General features: G+C 40.9%; 1 protein-coding gene across 1 annotated transcript in view; it reads left to right on the top strand.

Moving 5' to 3' along the window:
- The window catches only part of SORCS3 (sortilin related VPS10 domain containing receptor 3), a 552,458-nt gene that overhangs the window by 433,848 nt on the left and 98,686 nt on the right, over positions 1–19,924 (top strand). Inside the window, exons 8-9 of the mRNA XM_080641763.1 lie at positions 6,006–6,095; positions 13,427–13,606. Coding sequence (XP_080497889.1) covers positions 6,006–6,095; positions 13,427–13,606 — 270 coding nt within the window. The remainder of the gene's footprint in view (positions 1–6,005; positions 6,096–13,426; positions 13,607–19,924) is intronic.

Here is a 19,924-nt window from a genome sequence, read left to right as displayed (position 1 = left end):
GAAGGGGGAAGGAAGTGTTTTGATAGTAAATTTAAAAAATTTGTTTAGGGTTTTCATGGGTAGTGAAGCTCTGGCATCCTGAATCTGGAACACTCAAAGTGGACTGTCTAGATTTTAACATTTTATCTATTACTAGAGGCCTGGTGCACAAAATTCGTGCACTTGAGGGGGGTCCCTCATCCCAGCCTGCGCCCTCTTGCAGTGCGGGACCCTTCGGGGGATGTCTGACTGCTGGCTTAGGCCCGATCCCCTTGAGGATCGGGCCTAAGCCAGCAGTCAGACATCCCTCTCACAGTCCAGGACTCTCACAGTCTAAGACCCCTTGCTCCTTCCTGCCCACCTGCAGTGGAGGCAGGAGAGGGTCCTGCCACTGCCGCTGCGCTCACCAGCCGTTAGCCTGACTTCTGCACATTGACCACCAGGGGGCAGCTCCTGCGTTGAGTGTCTGCCCCCTGGTGGTCAGTGTGTGTCATAGTGACCAGTGGTTCCACCGTTTGGTCAATTTGCATATTAAGGTTTTATTATATAGGATTATATTAACTGGGAGTATCCAGATGCTCCAAAATTTTGTACTTCAGGATGAAAAATTAATTCCATATTTGTTCTTTTTTATTTCTGCACTCTACCTTTATACTATCAATACCTCAAACAACAACAAACAAAATAAAACAAAAAACACCTAGGAGAGAAAAACACAAAGAACTTCCAAGGGTTAGGTGGGCATCTCAAGAATGTCTTCCCCTTCCCCAATTGTAAAAACCAAAGCACTAAGATGAGGCTTGCAGCCATTTGTGGTTAAATCTCTGGCAAAATCACTTTGGCTTGGTGGTTTCCATAGATGGTCTTCTTCATGAAGTCATCCTTGTTGAGGGCAATAAGAATTTCAATCCTCTGTCCCTGCTCAGTTCTGACCAGGTGACCCATGTAGCTACCCCATTACTTCCTTGAGCATCCAGGTTGCATATATAAGCTGTCATCATGGGCAGTCGCCATAGGACCTCCAAGGTGTTGGATTGATATAGGCATTTGCGCCTCTAGTTCAGCAGGAGCACTTAGTATGTTCCAGATTCAGGGATAAAGCTATTTACATGCTATATTGATTTTGACCCTCATGATAACATTTCCATAGGTAGTATTAATATTTCCACTTTCCAGAAGAAATTAGGAAGATTGAATTACCTGTCCAAAGTCACCAACCCAAGTGGCAGAAGCAGGATTCAAATACAGATCTGAAATCCCAACCAACGGTGCTTACAAACCAGAGGAAAATATCAGACTCTTTGAGAGTATATAACTGGAAACTTATCAAGTCCAAGCCCCTTATTGTATTTAAAGAAACCGACTCAATGAATGAGGCATACTGATTCTTCATCTAGTGCTGCTGTGGTCTAGACGCACAGTCTTTGTACCATGCTTTTCTAATTCACCACCTTTTCTCAGCCTTACTAACATTTCCAATAGGCAGCAAAGCTTCAAGAAGTTTCCTGGTAGGGCTGGTGAAGGTGGCAGTAGAGTTATAAGTGAATTTTGGATAATGAGTGTGTTGGTAAGCTCAGTACATGTCTTCCCTATAACACCTCCCCTCCTCCCCGCCACACACATACACAAGGAGAAAGCGATAGAGAGGGACACAGAGAGACAGATGCAAAGAGAGGGAGACAGAGAAAGAGACAGGGAGAGAGTGAGTCCAGGTCTACAACATCAACTATCTTATCTCAAATCTATTATTGGTGATGCTCTTTTGGGATTATTATGTTAGGCCCCTGATAACACATTTTTATGTGCAAATCTGTTTCTAAGGAGGTTTGGCCTCAGTGTGAGTGTTGTATTAGGTACCAGACTCACTCTGTCTAGTTAAAACTACTTATCATATTAATACCATAGAGTCTCTCCTACATAAAATGAGCAAGCACTATTGTGACAAACACTAAAACTCAAGACCAGTCTAGCACAGGAGATGGCTAATAGGGTGTCTTTCTGGTCCCAATGCTATGCCACAGTTTTGATTCAGACAATGTGGCAACTTAGCAAAGCATTATGGGAAAATGAGCTTGAGACGGCAGACATAACCCATCATGTAGAAATTCCCTCGGGCATCCTGACACAGCAACACCCTGGTGAGACCTATGGCTATTTATTGACTCTTGTGGCCCCACAGTCAGAAGCCTGTTTCTTTGTTCTTGAGAAAAGAAGTATTATCTTTGAAGGAATTATGGAGGTGGAAAGGAAGAGAAAGACCTAACAATGTCAAGATTTATTTTAAATAATCTGAATAGAATTAATGAGCAAAGAAATTGGAAAAGTTAATTGTGCATCATAACAACTTGGCTGTTCCCTTTTGTTTCTTTCCTGAGGAGGAAATGGTGCAGAAGCTGTGAGCAATAACTAGCCTGAGCCTGCACAGGTAGCCATTTCTGTGGGCTGAGACCAATTATTCACATTATAGTGGACCCAGCAAGGTGCTCTAACTGGAAAAGCTTCTAAATGTCATTTTCTATGAAGGCAACAGCCAGATTTATTTCCATTATAGGCTCTCTTATTCTCAGATTCCAAAGCAGTACCATTCACTCCTGTGCAACAATAGAACATTGATTTCTCAAGGCTAAGAAATTGATATGAACTCCACATAGAAATATCTGCCCTGCTGATAGGCATCTTATCTGGGAAATTGGAAGTTGAGTGACATGGGATCCATTCCCCTCCACAGAGAGGGACCAGCATAAGAAGCTTGGTAGTCAGATAAGCTTGGGTTCAAATTCCAGCTTCACCATTTATTTGTGGTGACTTTTCAAAGACTTTGAAGGCTAGTGTGCATACAGGAACAGCACTTGGCATATAATAAATACTCAGAAATGTTATGTTGTGAATTTTTTGCCTTGTAGGGTACTAATAATGTTATATAATAATATCAATAGTGTTAATTATTATCATGGGTATAAACAATTGTCCTGAATATAAAGCACTCATCACATAATTGATACTAAAAATTGTTAGTTTCTGCTTTTTTTTTTTGCAGATTACTTATGCCCATTTATAAATTCTAGTTTTTGTGTATTTATGACAGAAATAGGCCCAATATGACTCAAAGCCCTCTGGTTCCAATATTTTTTGGGGGCAGATTTCTCTTTCTCCTCCAAGGCAAGCCATCATCCAGAGGCAAGATAGAAATAAAAAAATAAGGATATGCCAGGTTACACTTGGTTATGGCAAGAATGGGAACAAGTCAGAAGAGACAGATGTGTTTAATGGCCAATGCACTTGTCCAAAGGAATCATTTTCACTGGCCAGGAGCCCAATTAAACCTGTAAAATGGAAATGCAGAAAATCAGATTAACGAGCCAGTCATTAGCGAGGAAAAGACCCAGCTAATTCTGTGTTTAGCATGATGGATGGGCCCAGAGCAAATAATTGGATGACATTCATCAAATGTAAAATAAAAGGTGTCACTGAAAGGGAAAGTGGTAATAATCTCTGGGATTTACAATGCCAGCAAATTTGCTTGTAAGGAAGAGAAAAGTTCATCAAAATAGATTAATAGTCACTAAACTTTATTCCTTCCTTGTGCAGTTGCCAGAGAGCCATGCAAAGAACAGAGAGGCAGCAAACGCCTTAGCCTGGTATCATCCCACCCTTGTGAGGCCTCTGCTCCAAAGGGAAGGTGCTAGGACTTCAATCTGGAGATAAATAAGTTCCTGTGACCATCTCGGGACTGGGCAGGAAGGGAGAGGGCTTCTCTCCATCATGGTTTAGCTGCTAAACACTGGAGGAAGTCAAACTCCAACTCTTTCTAGTCAAGCAGGTTAATCACAATTCATCTTTCAGTTAGTCAATAAGTATTGACCCCTGCCCTGCACCTGACATTTGGGGGATACGCTCATTTACAATTAAGGGTCCAGGTGAGGCCAAGCTCATATACTGGCCATGACAATGAAAGCCTATGTGAAGTTGAGCAAGTTAGTGGACCGCTCTCAGCCTCAATTTTCTGAGCTGTAAAGTAGAAGTACAATCCACACCTATAACTCTATATATTTTACATATATGTATGTCCATAATATTTAATACATAACATATGTTTACGATATATGGTTTATAAACTGCTTATCGTAGCATCTTTCAAGTAATAAGATTTTACTGCACAGCAGTTATTATTACTATTACTCTTTTATTACCTAGGTTTGGGGTTGTCAGATATGTTCCCATGTATTGGTTTTATCATTTAAAGTAACACCAAATTAAACCACTAATAAGTAAATAAGACCATACTAGGACTAATGGTGACTGTTCAGAACCAAGGATTATATTTTAATCTGTGTCTGTGTGGTTGAGATTTATTTTAAAAAGAAAAAACAAAAAAGATTTCCTAGCAACTCATTGATCTTAATATATTAATACCCCTTCTCTAAGCCAATGAAGAACAATACAGTTTCAGAACAGATGTCTTATTAAAAAAAAAAAGTCCCAAAGTACAAGACATAAATTATTCTAATTAGAAAATAGAGATGTAAGGATAGCAGGGAACATCAGGGAGAAAACCAGTCTCTGCTCTTGGTCCACAGCCGAGTCTTTGCACCAAGTTTTCACGAGGTTCTGCCTTCACACTGACTCCAACATCTGCTCTACCTAGCAGCGTATGGTACCTGATTTGCAGGTTTCCAATCTGTGCAGAGCCAGGCGGAGCCATGGGAGGTGCCACCTCTCAGAGTGAGAAGCGATGGGTGGATTTCAATAGAGATGTTCCACCCCTCCTGCTCTTAGCAGCTGCTGTGGAAGGGCGCCAGGTTGGGACCAGAGTAGGAGAACTGGCCTGTCGCCAGCAAGTGCTTGGGCCTTAATGAGAGCAGAGCATGTGGCTCCAGTAATTACCTCCTCAGCACAGCAGCCTGGTGGCTATTGTCATCCTACTATTTTCTCTGAACAGGCCATGTTATCTTCTCTTGGGAATATTAATTTCCCCTGAGTTAGGGTGACGGCCGAGAGCAGCCATCTGCAGAGCTGTGCCATGTTGGCAGGACTTTTAACCAAGCCCAGGCCCAAGGTTTGTTTCTTGGAGTGGTTTCCAGGTTCCTCTAACATTCCATATTTTCCCAAGTGAAGTCACGACACCCGAACATGACCCCCCAGCCATGACAGCAGAATTGGGACTCAAACCCCAGATTTCTGACTTTTAAATCCACAGTGTTTTCTCTAACTTTTGATGCCTTTAAGTAACTTGCTCAAGGAGAATCCATAAATATCTGCTTAATGCCTTAATGTGTAAATATAAAGGAAAAGCAATGTGCTCAGATCAGAAGGGAAATTAATTTCAAAGTTATAAGTACTTTAAGCAGTAGTTAATTAGATCAAGAAAAAATTTCCTTTGGCCATCACATCATGGTCACAATGGATTAAACATTTTTTTTTTAAAGAATAAATAAATCATAGGTAGAGCCCACATCAATAGCCTCTCTGTTCTCAGCTGAAAACATTTATTAGGTGTGTACATGTGCAGAGCACAGTGGCCAAATACACAGTCCCTGCTCTCACAGAAAGTGCCGTCCACAGGGAAGACTGTTGTCATCGCCCACTTATTCTCTAAGGGCCATGACATGGGAGCAGCTCGGGTGTCGTGGGATTGGAGGTTAAAAACCAACAAGGGCCCAACTGGCATGACTCAGTGGTTGAGCATCGACCTATGAACCAGGAGGTCATGGTTTGATTCCCAGTCAGGGCACATGCCCGGATTGCAGGCTTCATCCACAGTGTGTGTGTGTGGTGGGGGGGTTAGGGGGGGGATGGGGGGTGCAGGAGGGAGCCAATCAATGATTCTCTCTCATCATTGATGTTTCTATCTCTCTCTCCCTCTTCCTTCTTCTCTTAAATAATAATAATAAAAAAGAATCAGCAAGGGATAGTCACTAAAAGGTTGTCACAAACCACTGTGGCTACAGATGGAGAGGCTAATACCTTCCAACTTGTGCTATGATCCATGGCCCCATCTGACCTCTCTGTGTTTCCCCATGACCCAGGTAACAACTGGAGGAAGAGCCAGCTACTACGTGTCCTATCGAAGAGAGGCCTTCGCTCAGATAAAGCTGCCCAAGTACTCGCTGCCGAAGGTACATACTTCCTGATGTCCTGGGTCCTGCCAGACACAGCCGCAGGGAGAGGCTGCCTTGTTGGGCTCTGGGAGGTTAGATCCCTGCGTGGGAACCATCTGTCATTCAGCCTGACTTAGCCCTGTGGGGTTTGGCCTCTGCAAAGGTCGTTGAACCTGGGTTCTGCGTTCTCCTCTCAGCAGGGTACGCAGGCAGAAGTTTTGATTTGCTATGACTCAAATATCCCACATAACTTTGGGTCATTCGCCAAGAGGGGTGGTGAAAGGAGCACTAGCTTTGGGATCCCTTCTGAGGAGCCCTTTCTTTTGTAAGGGCCTTACTGCCAAATATAGGCATGAGCTCAGAATGGTCTAGGCAGGAGCACAGACGCTATAAGTGTGAGCCCATAAAGTTTGCATAGGTGAGTTTCCTGGTTTTCTTGCTTCACCCTACATTTTAATGCTAAATATAAATTCACTGCCTATGATTCCACTCCCTTCTGCCACTATGAGTAATGAGAAAAGAATAGTTTACTATAATTTTAATAACAACTGATGTCATGGCAATTCCTCTGTTGTAAATTATAAAAAACTTAACTCCATAAACCCTATTTCCTGTGAACACTGGCTTTTGGGAGAAGATGGATTTTAGAACCTCCGTGTGAACATGGACAGGACATAATTGCATCATCTAATGAGGCTACAAAGAAGCAAAGTCTCATGTCAAATATAATGTTACAAAGAACTGGGTTTCTAAGTGGTGCTAGGAAACATATTATGAGTACAGAGGTAGGAGGGATTATGGAATAAGAAGGTGGGTAATTGTCTACCCTCTTATTGTTTCTATGCACTCATTTATTCATGTATACATATATCAATCCATTCATCCATTTGTTCCTCCTTTTATTCAGCCATTGAACTACTTTTTCTATCATTTAAGTTTTCCCTCTGTGCCAGGCACTGAACAAGAACAGAGCCCTCACCTCTACTGCCCTCACCTCTCCTCCCCTCCTGTCTGTTCAGACTTGCTTGCCTGGGGCAGTCCTGGCTTTGGGGTGCTTTGCAGAGGAGTAGAAACCTCATGCCCAGTCCTCCAAACCCAGTCCCTGGAATCCGGTTGGCATCTCAGTCCAACAGGCATGAGAAACACAACAGGGGGCGGGGAAGAAGATGAAGGGGAGTCATGGTGGCTTCGGGAAAATATGACAGAGCTTATGAGCAGAAACCCTGAGCTCTCATTCCAATTCTGTAGTGTACTCATCCATGAGGCCAGGTCTTCTCATCTGTAAAATGGGCATCATCACACTATCTGACAAAGTTGTGAGGATTCAACAAATGGCTCATTGTTGGTAAAGTGGAAAGTGCTGGTGACTCTAAGCAATGATTGTGATCCAAGGGGAAATACAGTAGATGCTCTTGACCTGCGTGGAGATCTATGTTCCTTGTTGGGTCACATCCCAGCCTGTCCTTAGACTTAGGGTTACCTGAGGCCCTCACTTTACCACTCTAACTCTAATACACCCTCTTTTGTCTCTTAGATGCTGAGTTTATTATTAACTTGTTACTCTTATAGTCATTTCTACAAGAGAAAATTTTGATTTCATGTCTGTTTGTATGAGGGACTCAGTTTGTTGTTAGTGGCAATGTTGACCTTTACCTGAGTCCTGTGGTTTTAGAAAACAGCAATATTTAAGAAAGGCCCCACCCTTTTGTGTTCTTGGACATGACTTACTACAACAATCTCCCCTTCTCCAATGCCTTGATAAGATGCTGGTGTCCTGAGTTTACTTTTGACCACATCCAATTCCTACCCTTTGTCTCATAAATGATTAGCTAAACTGTTTGTCTCTGCTGACCAATCTGTACCAAGTGCTTGCTAATTTGACTTTTCCAACTTACATTCAGCTTTTCTTCTTCTCTCAAGCCCCTAAGCTTTGACCCACTCTTGAGCATATGTGAGCAATGGGAGCTTACACAAGCATTGGGACTCAGAACAACCCCTCTTCCCAGATACCCCCGAAAATTGCAGATTCTAAGAAGAACAATTTTCTGTCTCACTTCACTCCTCACACCCCACACCCCAGTTTTGGTAGCCTTGATGTACTTCTCCTTGTAAAAGTAATTCTTTTTAAAAAATATTTTTTTATTGATTTCAGTGAGGAAAGGAGAGGAAGAGAGAGATAGAAACATCAATGCTGAGAGAGAATCATTGATTGGCTGCTTTCTGCATACCCTACACTGGGGATCAAGCCCACAATCCAGGCAGGTGCCCTGACCAGGGATTGAACTGTGACCTCCTGGTTCCTAGGTCGATGCTCAACCACTGAACCATGCTGGCTGGGCTAAAAGTAATTCATTTCTGCCTTCACTCTGAGATGCTTACAGAGTTATGGTCATAGTGTTGCAATAGTCCTTTGCAATAAAGTCTCCTTTTTACCTTAGTCTGGGTATGTTTCCATTTGACAGTAGAGTACAATTAATTGTGTTTTGAATAATAAGAGAGAAGAGAGGGAAATATGGTTGAGAAAATTTATTATAATTATAATGGCAATGATATTAACCTTTTCCTTAATTTCCTCAGGAAAATTTTTCTTAATTTTTACATTTCCCCAAATGCTGATTTATCCTTCTTTGCTGTGTCACAGCCACACTTCTTAAAGAATTATCTGTAGTTCTAACCTCTTTTCTCACTTGCTCTTCACTCTTCAACTCATGGCTGGTTGCCCTCTGCTCCCCCACCTCCATCCCACGATTTCACCAAAAACCTTCTAGCCATTGCTACCAGTGACTGCCATGGGCTATATCCCCCCAAAATGTAGCTCTTTGTCTTTTGATATCTCTCTGTATAATTTGACAATGTTGAGGGGGTGATCCATACTTGATACTCTTCCCTTTGTTCTTATTTACTTCTGATTTCCTTTCCTGGATCCCCTTCCCCTTGCTACCCTTTAAATGCTGATGCTTCTCAATTCTTTTTTTACATTCTGCATGGTTCCCATGTGACCTCATTGCTTTTCTTCTTGTTGGTGACTCCTATGTCCACAGCCTCAGTCCATATCTCTCCACTGACCTCTGGACTGTAACTCCAACTGCCTATTCAGAGTACATCCCCTTAATGGTTTCATTTAACAACTCCTCAACTGAGCTCAGAGTCTCTGCCCTGTATCCCTTATATCTCATTCTTCTCCCATGTTTACTTACTCCATTTATTCATCCAGTAGGCTTTTGTTAGATATCTGCCATGTGCTAGATATTCTTATAAGCACTAGAAATAAAGTGATAAATAAGAGAGGCATAGTTTCTGACCTCTGGGAGTTTATAATCTAGCTAGAGGCCTGATGCATGAAAGTCATGCAAGAGTAGGCCTTCCTTCCCCCAGCTGCTGGCACTGGCTTTCCTCTGGCACCTGGGACCTGGGCTTCCCTTGAAGCCCCAGCTTCATCTGGAAGGTCATCTGGAAGAATGGAGGGACGTCTGGTCTAATTAGCATATTATGCTTTTATTATTATAGATGAGACAGATATCAAACAAATAATTACACAAATAATATTTAATTATCATTTAATTATCATTTTAATGACTAAAATTCAGGGGATTTTGTAAGTCAGATATCTGAGATATTAAAGATATATCCTTCTCCCTTACCCCCTGTGGATTCTACCTCTTTAATATCTCACTGATCTATTTCTTATGGTTATAGAAAACCTACCCCTGAGATCAGACCCTCCTGTATTACTACCTAAATTATTGCTATGACATTTTAAGCCTTTCTCCCTGCCCACTTTAATCCACTCTTTAATCCACTGGGTCCTCAATGCATATGATCATGCAATGAAGCTCATCTTCTCCAACTCAATCTCTGCATTGATCAACTCCAATCTTTCCTTTCTCCTGCAAAAATGTTGTGATAGCTTTGTCTTTTCTTCTGGGTAAATGTAGGGGCACTATACAGAACCCCTTATGATGTGGTCACTCTACCCTCACTGTCCCCAAAAGAAAACTGCTTTCAAGCTATTCCAAGTTCCACACATTTCCTTGAATGCACCACCCTTCCTCCCACCTATATAAGTCTTTCTACTCCTGTCACCATTTTCAGTACCTCTGTAATTGCTTGTGCTCCTATTACCAGTGCTTTCCACCATAGTGACAAGGGCACCTCTCCTGCTTTCTCTGGATGTCATTGAAGCACTTATAAGTTCATGGAAGGCACAAGAGCATGTTATGTTTCCCCTGGGTGGGCATCTTCCTGAGGTTAGGGTCTACATTTTGTTCCTCTTTGTTTTTATATTATGGTATTTGACATATGGCATATGCTTAATAATATATGTCTTCCTATAATGAAGTTATGTCAGGCCCAGATTATTAAAAATATCTTTCAGTAACAGGGAAATAGTTTTTTATTATTTTCTCCTAGGAAGTCACAGGTTTTCAAAAAGCAACTCTGATTCTCCCCAATTATTCTTTTTAGAGGGTATAGGAGGACTGTTATTTATAACTGTTTTACTATGAAGGCAATACATACTTTGGAGTTAGATTAGAGTAGCAGAATTCAAGAAATAAACATTATTATTCTTCAAATCTCTATTCGACCAAATTTAACTAACAGGAATTTTCTTTGTCCCGAAGACTTACTCTTCAGGTTATTGGTTGATTTTTATTCAACTATAAGACCTATTAGAAGAGACAACACAGCATTCAGAGCTTTTCAGAGAGTAGTTCTCCAGATTGTATGCACCAGAACCATCTGGGGGGCGTATTAAATGGCAGAATCTAAGGCTTTTCACCAGACATACTGAATCAGAACCCCAAGCAGTGGAACTCATGAGCCCACCTGCTATTAAGATCTCCAGGTCATGTTGATGTACATTGAAGTTATATCCCCACTGATAATGGGTTTAGCTTCTTGATTAGGGTAGTCTCAAGTTTAAATCTTAGTAATGTCATTTATTAGCTAAGTGGCTTTGGCCAATTAATGATTTTTCAAGCAGGCATCTCAGAATTCTAGATACTAGAAAGCAGTCTTTCACCCCTGAGCCTTCAGTACCTGTTCACCAGATAACACAGTCCCAACACAGGTCTAAGGTAAGATGCACTCACAGCAAATCTGGCTGCCTCTAATCCTGACTGTGCCCCAGTGTTTTGAGTTGTTTTTTTCCCCCACCTCTTATTAGTTTAGTCTAAAATAATTTAGCTCATTCATTTTTATAACCAAAACATCTGGGAAAAGCCAGGAATTTCTATTGCATTTTTAACAGGGTAAGTGAATTTAAGCTGTATTTCCTGCAGCTGCTATTTCCCCTCCTACTGGGTTCTTGGGCTTTCATTCCACACCAACATGACGTGATGTCATCACATGGTTTTTAAGAATAAGCCTCATTACCATTTTCAAGCAGTTCAGCAGGAACCTCTAAGGTGTGTAAGTACAAATGAGCAAGTGAGGTCTTAGTCAAGGTAACCTAGGGCATTCAAGGCCAGAGACCAGGATGTGACAGAGAATCTCCAATGCACAGATGTGGAACTTGCTTTCTCACTTTCCCCGCCTCCCACATGTCCAAATCAAATAAGCTTGCTCCTTCTGAAATCATCCAAATCAAAAGAGCCTGCTCCTTTTGAAATCATCTTGATGGAGCTCTCCATGGTTCTGACAGTGCTGCCTCCATTTATTGTTGAAACCGTTTCTGGAAAAGGTTGGCCAAATAAGGTAAGAGATAGATTCAGCCTGATTATCTGCTTCCTGTCAACTGCAATTGCTTGTGCTCCTATTACCAGTGCTTTCCACCATAGTGACAAGGGTGCCTCTCCTGCTTTCTCTGGATGTCATTACTCGTTGCCATACACATCTGCATAGTTATGCATTCTTTAACTACTCCCATTTTTCAAATGTTTATCCTTGTCACCATTGCCTCTTGATGGTGTAAGTTCCTTAAGTAAGGACTTGAGTTTATGATACTTTTTGTACAGTGCCTAGACACATATGCAAACTGGCTTTTATAAACTGCTTTGGATTCTGAACTCATAGATTTGATTTTAGAAATGACCCACTCCAATAATGCAAACTAAAGTAACTTCAGAGACCAGAAAGTAGCAGATCATAAGAGAAGTTAGATATATGGGACTGCGACTCCTATGACTCCTCCTCAAAGACTACATTTTCAAGTATTGCAAATAGACTGTGGTCAAACCAAACCCTCGTGATTTATATTTATTTTATGGGTCCTTGGTTTGCAACTTCTAATCTAGCGGCTATATATCCAAATGGTCAGAAGCTAACAATTAGGTTAGAGTCATACCACTGAGATTCAAAACATGGTTCTGTCACTTACTAGCTATTCAATATGAAGTACATTTGCAAAACTCGATTTCCTTAGTTTAGTCCTCAATAAAATGGGAATAATTACACTACCTCCATTATAGACTTACTTGGATTTGTAATTAAAATAATACACTAAGATAACTTAGAACACTGCCAAATGTTAGCTCTTTGTATTGGTAGCCCAAGCCTCTTCACTTTTTGGTAAGAAAATTGAAGCTCTTGGAGACTGACATATTCATCAGTCCTATAGCAGAACTTATATTATGACTGAGAACACTAAATTTCACGTTGAGTATCTTTTCCTCCATATCAATGATTTTCAAACATAATTTTATTAACAGCAGAACCCCCTTCACCTTTTACTGCTAGAATATTACACAGGAATTTAGTATAAAGCAGATTTGAGTGGTCCTGCTCTGGTTGAAACAGGGCTGGAAGTGCAGAGTCCCACCCATTGGCCATGTCTCCCTGCCACTCTTCTTGCAATCCCCATGTCTCTGAAGATTCCAAAGAAAGGTGTGAAAACCATTACACTGAAACATTTGAAAACATAAATGGAGAGCTAAAGAAGGGATGGGCCTATCTTCTGGCATGTGTGAGTTTTTTCTTGCAAGGCTTTTTGTCTCTGTTAGCAGTACTGAGGCCACTCCAACAAGTTCCTGTTTGCACAAGTGAGGCTATAAAGATAAGAGAATTATCCATGCTTCTGTGGCCAGAACCAAGAGGAGGGTAGACATTGCTGCAGATAGAAAACACTACCTTTCAGATATAAAAACAAAAAATGAATGCGGATGAATCTCTTGAAGCCATGGAAAATGATACCCACCAAAGCCCCTTATGCCCATCTTGCTGTCACTTAACAAGGAACAGAAATCATGAAGCTCATAATTTATAGCCTTGGTACGACACAGAATTGTATAACATTGCCTATAAATCAAGCTTTTTCTCAACCATTTCGTAAGTCATGGTAATTATTCTGGGTCTCTGTGGGCAGGGAGATATGAGATCGGCTGCCTTACAGGCCTTCCATCTTCTTACAGGACATGCACATCATCAGTACTGATGAGAACCAAGTGTTTGCTGCGGTCCAAGAATGGAACCAGAATGACACATACAACCTCTATATCTCAGACACGCGTGGGATTTACTTCACCCTGGCCATGGAGAACATTAAGAGCAGCCGAGGTCTAATGGGAAACATCATTATTGAATTGTATGAGGTATGTAGCCAAGATTATCCCACACCTGGATCTGCCTCTCTTTTTCATGAGTTTTAATGGTATAAACACAAGCAAGTGGGTCAGATAGCCCTGGGTGAGATCTCGGCTGTACCACTTAGCAATTGTGTGACTTGGGAAGGGTCTTCACTTCTCTGTGCCTTAATTCCCTTACCTGTAAAATGGAGATAAAATATTTATCTCATGAGATTATTGTGAAAATGAGAGGTAATGTTTGTGAAGCATCTAGTGTGGGGTTGGCTCAGTAAGCCTTCAATAAATGGTATCTAAAGTCAATGTTCTTATAGGTATGAGCATAATTACAAGTCAGAAATAAGGATACTTGGCCTATGTGATCTCTTAAGTAAATTTTTCAACTCTCTGCTTCTTCTTATGAACTCTGGGTGGAGGAAACAATGTTATTTGTATGCTTTAAATTCTTTATAAAATCAAAATATTTTAATTTTGTGGAGATCAAACATCAGCTGTATTGCTTTTAAAAGTGTTATGGACACATTTTATAGGAAACTAAAAGCAAATATTGGTGATGGATGTGAAGGTTCCCCTAAAATCCCACCAAATGCCAACATCTATGCATGAAGAATTGGCCTTGACTTACATTGAGTTTTTTCTTGTTTTAATATATGGTTACTTTTATTGAGTGTGCACTTATATTGGTTTTTTTTTAATGTCATCACTAGTTAAAGAATAATTTATCTAGGAAACCAAATGACTTCATATAGGAACTAGATTAAACAACTAATTGTTTCAGTGACTCTAATGAGGTAGTGCTTTTTTAAACCTCTAGTGACAAGAGTGTCCTTTGACAGTCCTGGCCACAGTGAAGGTACTTGATTGACCACCTTGATATGATGCATTGATTTGAACCAAGAAAGTGTGTCTGATTATCCAACATTTACCAGTGACTGGTGGTCAAACCACATAGCTGTGCTGGTTGAGGTCATCTATTCATGAAAGGTCAAGTTGTGTGTTGTGGGTGGTAGGCTCAGATGGTCTGGATGAGCTGCTCCCTTGTGAAGTGTTTGCTTTGAGGACTGGTAGAGGCTTTCAGAACAGAGGGGTCTGTGCATGGGCTTCTGCTTCTCTTCTACCAAAGATCCAGCATCTCTGCACTGGTATGTAACCATGTAAGTTGGCTGCTCAGTCACTGGAAGTGATCGTAACATAGAAGGTTCCAATTCTTTTATTAGGGTAGAAGGAGGATTACACAAACAAATGGGGTGAATGGAAGTATATTTTTAAAAGGAGAGAAGTGAATGGCATTGATTATAAAACAAAATCAGTATAAATATCCTGATTTCTAAAAGAGGTAGTTGAAATGCTAAAATAATTCTCTTAACAATAAGGTTTATTTGGAAAAATGGCCCAGATAACTTCCTAGAGTTACAAAAACTGGTAAAGGTGATTAAAGAGTATATATGGTTTGGGAAGCTTCCATTTCTATGCCTATAATCAGACCAGGAAGAAGAAACATACCTTTGTTATTGGGCAATAAGTCACGGCTTGTGGGAATGTTTAGATGGATGTTTGCAGTACTGAGGCCACTCCAACAGTTCCTGTTTGCACAAGTGAGACTATAAAGATAAGGGAATTATTCATGCTCCAGTGGCCAGAACCAAGAGGAGGGTAGACATTGCTGCAGATGGCATTTCAGTTGAGAAATCCCTGGGTCTCTGACCCTATTGATAATGGTGAGTGAATTTGTGACTGTGCTGTTTCTTTCCTATGGGAGCCTGAAAGCTCCTTGATCATTTAGAACAGCGAGAAACTCTCATCTGAAGTGGAACATGAATCAAAATGAAGAATGTACCTAGATCCATGTAATTTGTTTCTCCTCGCTGAAGTCAGTCTTGTATTTTTGGTCTTGTTGTAGGGAGGGAATGCATGGAGTCATTGCATCTACAGAGAAACATGATATATCAAGCAACGCAGCTTCTTTAACACCAGAACTGTTGAGCTGGTTCTCCATTCAATTTTATCAGGTTTTATTGTGCTCCCACTTTGTGTGCAAGTCCACAAGTGAGTTAGGAAAGATGATGGCTGTTACCATCATGGAGTTGAGATCTAGTTTGTTGGGCTTTGAGGAGGTCAACAAACAAGTTCCCTTTTTATCTGCCCAAGATTGGAACCAATTGAGACAGTGACAGAGGAGGAGACAAATGGAGATCAAACATCACCAACTTTGAAAAGCTAGGTAGGAGGAAGTGGGCTTGCTAACACTGTGCTCTAGAACTGCACCTATCCCTCCAGTAACAGGCAGAAATAGCAAATTAAAAGATCTCCTGTGGAAACCTGTTTCTATAACACCATCACCCTGAGGTACAGAAGATATGATTTTTGCAGGTAGATCCCCAAAATAGTGGATGTGGGGATGAGCTGTACATGCCCAGTTCTTTTTCTCAGCATTACCAATCATTATCAGATGTCTTTCCTGGGGAGGAAGAAGTGAAGAAGTGAAAGGCATGAGCCAAGAATTGGATGGAGGGTATAGATGTGTAAGATTATGAGCTAACCAATCTCACTGAATAGAAGTGATGCTTGTCAGGTACAAGAATGAGTGTTGGATAAATAATTGGAGTTAAGATTCTAGAAGGATTTTAGTACCAAGGGAATAAAATGGGTCCTGACGCCATCTAGACAATGAACAGCATACTGAAGGTTTTTAAAGGGCGATGCTGTTTTGCACCTGGAGATACATTCTGTGATTTGGAGATAAAGCTCAATTTAATTGGTCTCTAGGGGTTATTAGACTTTAACCTTCTTCACTGGAGTTTCTCCTAGAAACTGAGATTGTTATTTTCTGGACTCTGAATGCCCTTGAGTAATGCACCTGGGAAGACTAGTAAACTTCCACATTCAATTCAGCTAAATTAACACACTTTCACGGTGTGTACTCTGTTTGATGAGATGAGGCTGGTACATGAAACTGACAATCTACTGGAAAGATACGTATTAGGATAGTTAATGATCACAGTCTAACGTTTTTTGTTGCTCTTTTATTTTATTTTTCCCTTTTTATTGAAATTATTGGGGTGACACTAGTTAACAAAAGTATATAGATATCAGGTTCACAATTCCACAACACATCATTTGTACACTGTCTTGTGTGTTCACCATTCCAAGTCAGGTATCCTTCCATCACCATTTATCCCCCTATACCCTCCCTCATTTCCCTCCTCAATCCCCCCTGGCAATCACCACACTGTTGTCTGTGTCCATGAGGTTTTTCTCTCTGTCTTTTGTTTTTCTTTTTTGCTTAATCCCTCCACCCCACCACTATCCAGTCCCCCACCTCCAACAGCTGTCAGCCTCCCCTCTATCTTTGAGTCTGTCTCTATTTTGCATGTTAATTCATTTTGTTAATTAGATTCCACATGTGAATGAAACCATATGGCACTTGTCTTCCTCTGACTGACTTATTTCACCAATATAATGCTCTCTAGGTCCATTCATGCTTTTGCAAAGGGTAAGACTTTTATTAAAGTTATAACTTCCCATGTTGTGGGGTCACTATAAAAGAAGGTTAATGCTAACAAGGAATTTGGGGAGACTTATAGGTGAGTTGGCTTGAAGGAGGAATTTTGGAGCTTGAGAGAAAGACATGCCTGGTGGAGTCCCAGCATGAGAAGAGAACCAGGTCTATTTTTACAGAATGTTGAGTGGCCTTGGGGAATAGTAGGGATAACGATTGCAAATATGCCACTAAAAAACTTGACGGAAGACCTGGGCATTTATTCTGTGGGCTAGTATTTCTCTGTTCTTCCCCTACATCTACATACCTAGTGGATGATGTTTGCATGCATGATGTAGTCCCCTATTTCAAGTTAGTGTGTAACTTTATATGATAATGTAACATGATACTGCACCTGTATTCCCTTGTCTGAAATGTCAGAGATGCCTTTAGGTACCACAGATGTTAAGCGGCTTGGGCTGACCCTGGCCACTTAAAACTACTGACCTTTCAAGCCTCTTCCTGACGCTGGAAAGAGGACGAAGAAAGCCAGAACTTATTTGAGATTTCACTTTGCTGGTCTTGGTGCTGAGAGACCTTGGTGATCAATGGGGATCAAGCCCACTAAACTCACTAAAACCTAATAAGGCAGATGCATTATTGTTTTCTGGTCTGTTGTAGCAGCCTACTGCTGTACAGAGTATCTTGCTTGTTTTCTCTTTAATCTTTGCCTCAAAGTACAATATTGTCATAGATGTAATTACATAATCAGGGGAGAAAATAATTATTGAAGGCCAAATAATAATCAATCTCTTCTTTCTACCAAGCCCATTCTACCAAAACAAGGCTAGTGTTGACCGTGAATGTAGTCCATTTTGTGTGCTCACCATTATTCTTATGACACTTGTTTGTTCACATTCCTAACTATAAACTATATTTATTCTTAGTTGTTCTCCACTGATAAATCAAGAGACAAATATTCTCTTCAACACCCTTAGTTATATTATGGAAACATTCTCTGAGCTGCCCGTCTGACGGATTTTCTTCAATACTTTCCTGAATATTGAGCATCTAACTTGTAACTCCTTATAATAACAAGAGCATACCAGGCAATGCCTTAGACTGGTGTTGTTGAATAAATATATAATGTGAGCTACACATGCACTTCCAAGTTTTCTACTACCCACATAAAAAATGTAAAATGAAACAGGTGAAATTAATTATAATAATATATTTTATTTAATCAAAATATCAAAAATATTATCATCTTAGTATATGTTTGATATGAAAAATTGCTGAGATACTTTATATTTTTCCATACTAAATCTACACATTTCAATTTACATGCTAAATTTTTTACCAGAAATCCTTGATCAGTATTTACATTTCCTAAAATTTACAGTAGAAAAAAGTAAATTCACACACCAAAGTTATTCCAAACATATTTAAAAGTTTGCCAACCTAAATATGGCATCAGTGTTCAAATTGGTTAAAAGTAAATAAAATTATAAATCAGTTCCTTGGTCCCACTGGCCACATTTCAAGTGCTCAACAGCCAGTGGCTATGGTATTGTACTGTATAACCTTAATCAGCTTTTAACTTTTTCTTATATATCTATTGCAGCATCTTTTGGTGGTAGGTGTCATTTTCCATTGTGCTTTATTAGAGTACAGAGATACAGACAATTTAGTAACATGGCTAAGATCACACAGCTAGTAAATTTTGGCACACTATGTTTAAACAAACTCATGTTTATATGACTAGAAAGCCCAGTCTCCTCCCACCATGTATTTTTTCCACGTTAATTTTTTTTTAACTGAGGTGTAATTTACATACTGTAAAATTTATTCTTTGTGGTATACAGTTCTGTCAGTTATGACAGGGCTGTACAGTTGTGTAACTACCACCACAATCAAAATATAGAATAGTTCTGCCCTAGCTCGGTTTGCTCAATGATTAGAGTGTCGACCCATGGACTGTAGGTTTGTGGGTTTGATTCTGGTAAATAGCATGCACCTCAGTTGCAGACTTGATCCCTGGCCTGGGTTGGGGCATATGCCGGAGGTGACCAATCCATGTGTCTCTCCCACATTGATGTTTCTCTCTCTCTGTCCTCCCTCTCCCTTCCACTCTCTCTAAAAAAAAAAATCAATGGGAAAAAATATCCTTTGGTGAACAACTATATATATATTATATATATATATCTCCTATATAATAAAGATGTAATATGCAAATAGTCATTGCGCCAGGAAGCATAATGACCGACCATGTAACAACCAGATCATGCATCAGCAGGAGGGTGGGGTAGCGAGCTACAAGCGGGCAATGGAGAGCTACAGGAGGGGGCAGGGCAGCAAGCAATGAGGGGAGGGGCAGGGAGATGGTGGGCAGGGGGAGCTACAGGAGGGTGGGGCAGTGGGTGGAGAGCTACTGGAGGGCAGTGCGTGGAGGGCTACTGGAGGGCAGCAGCGAGCTACCGGTGAGCTACTGGCGCACCATTCATGCGCAGGGCTATATATATAAGCAACCATTACTACCAAATGACTAGATGACTGGCCAGTAACTATGAGGTGCATTGACCACCAGGGGGCAGATGCTCAATGCAGGAGTTGGAATACTACTCAGCTGCCCCCTGGTGGTCAGTGTGCTCCCACAGCCAACCTCCCATGGTGGGCCAACCTCCCGTGTTCCCTCCCACCTGCTGGCCAGATTGGGACAGGGCAAGAAAGCCCCAATCAGCCAGGAGGGACCTTACCCATGCACGAATTCCTGCACCGGGCCTGTAGTGTATATGTGTGTGTGTGTGTGTGTGTGTGTGTGTGTGTGTGTGTATTCTATTACCTCCAAA

This window comes from Plecotus auritus (genome assembly GCF_963455305.1).
Source record: "Plecotus auritus genome assembly, chromosome: 9".
NCBI classification, from domain to species: domain Eukaryota; kingdom Metazoa; phylum Chordata; class Mammalia; order Chiroptera; family Vespertilionidae; genus Plecotus; species Plecotus auritus.
Note: the sequence above shows the minus strand (reverse complement) of the source record. Positions and strands in the feature narration are given on the sequence as shown.